At 36.2% G+C, this 7,196-nt stretch overlaps 1 protein-coding gene across 1 annotated transcript; it reads left to right on the top strand.

Annotated features, from left to right (window-relative positions):
- Positions 1-1,555: 1,555 nt before the first annotated feature.
- Positions 1,556-2,820, top strand: LOC108907863 (the record flags this gene model as incomplete). The annotated part of the gene is given in 2 exon segments (XM_023457376.1): positions 1,556-2,282; positions 2,798-2,820. Coding segments are annotated over 2 exon segments (750 nt in total), but the record flags the coding sequence as incomplete, so codon positions are not given.
- Positions 2,821-7,196: the final 4,376 nt, after the last annotated feature.

Genomic DNA, 7,196 nt, shown 5'->3' with positions numbered 1-7,196 from the left:
TAAACAAAATATCCCTCTTATTTCTCCCTTTCGCAATTGTAATATGAATGATTGATAAAAGGTGCCTATAATAAATTAAAATTACCTGAAACACACCAAATTCCGCATTGCTGCACTGCACTGCTGGGAAATTTATCAACCAGTTGTCAACTGCTGAGATTTATTGCCTAGCAGCCCAATGCAACTGTGTTTGTTTTCCTTTGCCCGCGCTCGCATTCTTCAACTGGTCGTATACATTTCTACCACCTCCACGTTTAGTTCGACCAGACCTGTATATGGGTATGGCTAAATAAATATGGGAACAAGTTTTTCAAATATTTCAATGCCGAGTTGCTGCGTCAGCGACCGAATCTGGTACATACTGTCAATCTGTTGGTTCTTCATTTGATATCGGAAAGACTATACCAGTACTCGAAGATCTGCCACAAAACTAGTGTTATGTATAAATATCAGGTGAGTAAACAGATTGTTTATTTTGTGTATTTCATTTATCATTATTGATTACTGCTTGAGTTTTCTGTTAGATTACTTGTTAAATAAATACTCTTTCATAGTTAATCTTATTTAAAGGAATTAAACTTTAGTTTTTGTGGGACGATAGTGCTCGTGGCGAACACCCACTCAACAAAATTAACGTGCCAAACCTCACGGCGAGTGGTGTGGAAATTTGCTTTTTAATAAGTTTTCCTTTAAAAAGTAGATTTGACAACATTGCACAGCCCAGTTCCCCATTGTGCATGGCCTGCAACTAAAACGCGCTGTAGTTTGAAGTTACACTAGCTTGTCCAACGGCGGGTTGCGAAAAAAGGGTAAAAAAAATTAAGGTTTCACGACGGAATTAGAAAAAATAAATTGTTGATACATGTTTCTAAAGGTCAAAGGAAGCCTCCATATAAACATGACCCCCACTCAAAGTTACACCCTGTATATTTTGTGAAATGAACCATATTTGTATTATTTTCAATTTATTTAACTGTGTGTCAAGGGTATTTTATTGTAGATAAAAAATATCACAAAAGTAACTCGTTTTACAAACAAAATGGATAGTACATTGTTCCTTTGAAATACAACTGCGCATCGAATGAATTTATTGAATATCCAAAATACTCAATGACGTCGAAATTCTGGAATTCTTATTTAGGGTGTCTCTCTATATCCTCGCCACTATCAAGAACGCTGATCGCGGTTAGTACTTGGATGGGGGACTAAATTTCATCGCCTACGTTCAAAAATAAGAAAACAAGTATTAAATAAACATAGGCCGTAAGGGTTCGTGATCAAGAGCCTGTAGCTCTCATAAGAATCATTTTCAGACCTTGATGTTTCTTGCAACTTTTATTCTCATTTTTGAATGAAGAATTATGATAATTATTGGGTCTATGGCGGCTATGGACAGAACCGCTCCTCTCGATAGTAATGATTCTATGAGACGTTCGCTAGTGTCCTATACAACTGATCGCATCCAATGCTTCCAAACGTTTCGCCGATACTATTTGTATCTTCAGTACAAGTGCAAATGCCTCGTATCGACTGAAAGAACCCAAATACTGTACCTGCCAACATGGCGGGCGATGTAGATGTTGAATCCGAGTCGCTCGATAAAAAGTGTAAAATTTGTAATGAAACAATTAGTAGAGGTGGTGTAAAATGTTCTACTGCAAAATGTAATGTGCTCCTTCATAGTAAATGTTTTGATTTAGTGGCAAAAGTGGTTTTTATTGAGAAAAAAACTTGGAAATGCAGAACGTGCAGCGAAAATCTTAGAGGTCAATGTTCTAATAGCAGCACGGAAGTAACCTTACTACAAAAGGAAAATGAGTGCCTAATTCGGGAAGCTGAGATGTCAAATAAGCGCATAAGTGATTTGGAATATATAGTTAACCTACAGAAATCGCTAGTGGATGCCATTAAATGTAAAGAAATAACTCCGAGTGGCGATAATGAAAAAGCAAGGTCGAGCAGTTCTTATAGCGATCAACTCAGAAAAACTGTAAACAAATCATCAGTATTAGTAATTAAATCGAACGACAAATCTATAGACAACAAGAGAATAGAAAAGGACGTTAAATCAGCAATAAATCCCGGTTCTATTAATATTAATGTCAAAAATACGAAATTAATAAGGAATGGTATATTAATAAACTGTGAAGATAAAAATTCTTGTGATAAATTAAAAAACAGTCTAGAAAACACAATTGGATTTAATTATGATATAAATGAACCTAAGAAACGTAATCCTCGTATATCAGTGCATAATATTAAAGCAGGAGACTTAGAAAGTGGTGAGTTTATAAAAACTATTTTTCTGGACAATAACTTGTCAGCAGGAGATGAAGATATAAAGTTTATTGTTAAACTAAAATATAAATCTGTTTATAATGTTATTCTCGAAGTCGTACCAAGGCTATTCAAATGCATTTTGGCAAAGGGATATTTATATATAGGTTGGGAAAAGCATAATGTAAGGGAGCATCTGAATTTGCCGCGTTGTTTTAAATGTTGTCAGTTTGGACATTTAAAAAAAGATTGTAGAAGCTCACAGATCATATGTCGTAAGTGTTCGGGGACGCATGATATTACAGACTGTAATTCCGACATTGTTTGTTGTGTAAATTGTGTAAATTTTAATAGGATGTTTAAATATAATGTTTCAACTGATCATACCGCAAATAGTCACTTATGTACGTCATATAAATTTAAGTTAGATCAATTAAAAAGTAGAATTAATTATGATTAGCATACATACTAAAAATAAGTTAAAAATTGCCCATTTGAATACTCAATCTTTGTTTCCTAGCTTTGACCATTTTACAGATTTAATTTTACAAAATGATATCGATATAATGGGTGTTACCGAATCTTGGCTGCATGAAGATACCCCGACATATATTTTAAATATTCCAGGTTTTAGTTTTTTGCGCAAAGATAGGCGAGGGAGAGGAGGAGGCGTCGGAGTTTACGTAAGTGATAGGATAGGTTACAAACAGGTTCTGCATGATTTTTGTGATGTCGATGGAATTGAAACTATGTGTGTAGAGTTTAGAATCGGGGAACTCATTTTGCTTCTGTGTGTGGTTTACAGAATTCCTGGAAAACGTATTGATATATTTATAGAATATTTGGACAATTTTTTATCTTATGTTGTACCTCAATATGATAACATAATAGTTACAGGAGATATAAACATTGATCAGTTCCATCCTAATCCTTTTGCAGACTGTATTTCATCATATAATGTTACACAATTAATATCGGAACCTACTAGAATTAACCAGACGTCTCAAACCCTTATAGATGTGATCTGTGTTACCAACACAGATTTGATATCGTCCTCAGGAACTATTAATACCGATTTGATATCTGACCACCGAGCAGTAGTTTGCGACCTGGTCGTGACATTTCCAAAGTATGAGGCTCAAACTATTAAATGCAGAAATTATAAAACATTCAATTACGAACATTTTCTGGTGGATCTTAATCATATTTGTTGGAATAACATTTTTTATATAAACGATATCGATGGCAAAGTAGATTTTCTCGCGGAGAATATTTTATCATTGTTTGACAAACACGCACCTTTCATTACAATACGGGTTTCCAAGCCAGTTGCACCTTGGTATACCGACGTAATTAAACAGATGAAGCATGAAAAAGATAAGGCATTGAGTCGATATAAAAGAAACCGAACTATCGAAGGCTGGATATATTATAAGCAAATACGTAATCTCCTAGTACAAGCAATAAAACGCGAAAAGGCTGCATTTTTGACATACAATGCAAATCGTATCAACAGTAAGTATATGTGGAAAGCTCTAAGGAGACTAGACATTAAACAGAACCGATCATCTGAGATTCCAATAAATTTGAGTAATGTTGACCAAATAAATAATTATTTTACCTCAGTGTATAATACCCCTAATAGTTGCACGGAAACAGCTACGCAATATTTATCACATAAATATAATCCGGATTTGCATTTTGACTTTCGGTTGGCCGCTGTGTCAGATGTAAACGCAATTATTCATAACCTGAAATCAAATGCTTGTGGAAGTGACAACATAAACGCTTATATGCTGCAACTATGTTCTCCCGTTATATGTAAGCATATAACTCATATTATGAATTGTTGTATAGAGTCTCAATATTTTCCCCTTGCATGGAAAACTACCATTATTACTCCATTACCGAAAATTAAGACTCCGCAAAACTTTAGTGACTTACGACCAGTTAGTATTATAACCACATTGTCAAAAATTTTGGAAAAACTCATTCAATACCAAATAAACAACTTTATTATAGAAAACAACATTATTTCAGATTTACAATCGGGTTTTAGAAAGGGACATAGCACGGTAAGTGTACTAGCAAATATCACAGATGAAATATTAAAATCTTTGGATAAGGGATTCGCATCGGCCTTAGTTCTGCTTAATTATTCTAAGGCTTTTGATACGGTAGATCATTCTCTTTTGTGTGCGAAATTGAGCTATTTTGGTTTTGATAAAAAATGTATATACTTTTTTAAATCATATCTAGCAAATAGACACCAAATTGTAAAACTAAACAATAATTTTTCTCAAATATCTAAAATTAGTTCCGGAGTTTTTCAGGGGTCGGTGCTCGGACCTGTCCTATTTTTAATATATACAGCGGATATTTTTGAAAATATAAAATTTGCCAAAGCCCACTGTTATGCAGATGATACACAGTTATTCTCTTCTTTTCATCCAAAATATATTCAAGCGGTAGTAGGAAATATTAATAAATATCTTAAATCACTTGAGGCATATTCGAAAAATCACAACTTAAAACTGAATGCTAGTAAATGTGCTGTGATTTGCTTCTGTAACGGAAGACATAGAGAATTTGTTAAAACTAATATGAGATTGGTTTTGTCTGATACAGTGTTGCCAATTGAGTGTAGACTGAAAAGTTTGGGTATAATATACGATGAACATTTAAGGTTCAAAGAACACGTCAGCTTGCTTGTAAAAAAATCATATGTGGCTCTAAAACTCTTGTATAACAACATAAATATAATTAATTTCAAATTAAGGAAAAAACTGTGCGAATCATTAGTGATGTCTGTGCTAAATTATGGCAATATTATATACTATAGTGCGTTAAACTGTTACACTAAGAATCGACTTCAAAAAGTACAAAATAGCTGCTGTAGGTACATATACCGTTTGCGTAAATATGATCGAGTTTCGGATAGAATAAATAATCTCCAGTGGTTACGAATGGAAAATATTTTTAAATACAATGTATCTGTTTTTGTTCATCGTATTTTAACTACTTGTTCCCCGACCTATCTGCGTGAAAAGCTGATATACCGACACAACGTTCATAGTAGAATTTTGAGATGTACAAATAATAATTTATGTTTGCCTTAGCCAAATTTCGTGCATCTTTTATTTACAATGCGGTTAAAATTTATAATAATATAAGAGACGATGTAAAACTATGTTCAGTAGTCAAATTTCGTAAGAAGGTCAAGGCTGAACTCCTTCTATTTCAACAAACATTTTAACTGTTTTTGTTTCTTTTTCTTTTATTTCCTGGCGATTGATCATTTGAATTTTTTTCTTTTTTTATGCGCTTAACCTCACCATTAAATTAAATTAAATTTTGTTGTATTGTAATTTAAGTATATATGTACCTGTACTAATATATGTTTTCTATTTTAAGATGTAATGTATAAATTGTAGCTGTATTGATGTAACTGTTCTTCTAAAGGGTTGAGTAGATTAGCCACGGCTAGACTCCGCCTTTAGGAAATGTATTTGTACCTGCTTATATACACATTTTCTAATAAAGACATTTATTATTATTATTATTCACACTGGGACACCCTGTATAGACATTAGGAGGTGGACGAGCACCGCGAACCTTTCCCGAGTGGTAGTAACCCATCTAAGTACTAACCGCAATCAGCGTTGCTTGACTTTTCATATCAATGACATGAATTATCAAACAATTGAATAAATAAAAAATAACTTTGATACTATTCGGTACACATAAAAACTGTATACTATTTTTTTTTGTGTTCCAATTAAGTAATTACCTGAAAAATAGTGAGGGGGGTATATCGTGCCAATAGTTTTTTTTTTGGATATTTGATGTATATGTTAGTAGGTATATAATAATTTATTTCAAACNGTCATAGTCAGGGATGGAGGTACGGGATGCCTCGCTGAGGTAGGTCTCCTGGACAGCCATAACGTCTATGTTTAGACGCTTCAAGATGTCCACAAGTTCTATTTTTTTGGCCCGGAGCCCGTCAAGGTTCCAGGACGAAATTCTCAGCGAGGAGGGTTGGGAAGGCCGACGAGCCATTAGAAGTCGAATAATTTTTGCATATTCGACATCAAGGTCGTCAGCTGGACGCAGAAGTCCTGAAGACGCTTTGTTGCGTCAATCAGGGCCGCCGCACCCGGTTGGGAGGGTGTCGTGTCTGTGTGTGCGTGTGGTGAGGTGTTGTGTTTTTGTTTTTGTGTGTTTTGTGTTTTTCTGGTCATGTCAGCGTATGTGCGTCCTGGGGTTGTGTTTGGGGTGGGTAGGAGGGGCTGTCTGTGTGTTTGTGTAGTGTTTTGTGTCGTGTGTGTGTCTGTGTTTTGTGTTTTTGTGTTTTTAGCTTTGGGGTACTGAGGGCACCCCATATAGCTGGCGGGGTGTGGCCCGGCGCAATTTGCACACCTGGCGGGCGTGTCTTTGGCCTTTTTGCATACGTGCGTGCTGTGGTTTTCGCCACATTTTACGCACTTTGGCTCAGCTGTGCACCGGGTCTGGCCGTGGCCGAACCGCTGGCACCGGTGGCACTGTGTGGCAACCCGCTGCTTTCGCTGCAGCTCTACTCGAACCACGAGCGAGCAGCAGCGGGTTACCTTCAGGATGTCCTCCTGGTCCTGTGGGGCCTGAACTAGGACCAGGGGCATTTCCTGTTTATTTTGACGGCTCGCCATGCGGTGCACTATTGCGCCGGGGAACCCTTGTCTTGCGAGGTCGAGTTGGACCTCACTTGGCGAAACACCCGCAGGTATTCCGCGTATCACCACCCTCAGCGTTTTTTCTTCGCTGAGGGTGAAGGTGTGGTACTCCTCGCCTTTGTCTGTCAGTGTCTTTGTCAATAGTCTGTGGTCATTAGGTGTGTTTGGGTATATGGCTATACCGTCTTTAGTCAATTTGGCTTTTGT

Source organism: Anoplophora glabripennis, unplaced genomic scaffold (genome assembly GCF_000390285.2).
Source record: "Anoplophora glabripennis isolate ALB-LARVAE unplaced genomic scaffold, Agla_2.0 scaffold165, whole genome shotgun sequence".
NCBI classification, from domain to species: Eukaryota; Metazoa; Arthropoda; class Insecta; order Coleoptera; family Cerambycidae; genus Anoplophora; species Anoplophora glabripennis.
This window is presented reverse-complemented; position numbering and strand designations above follow the sequence as displayed.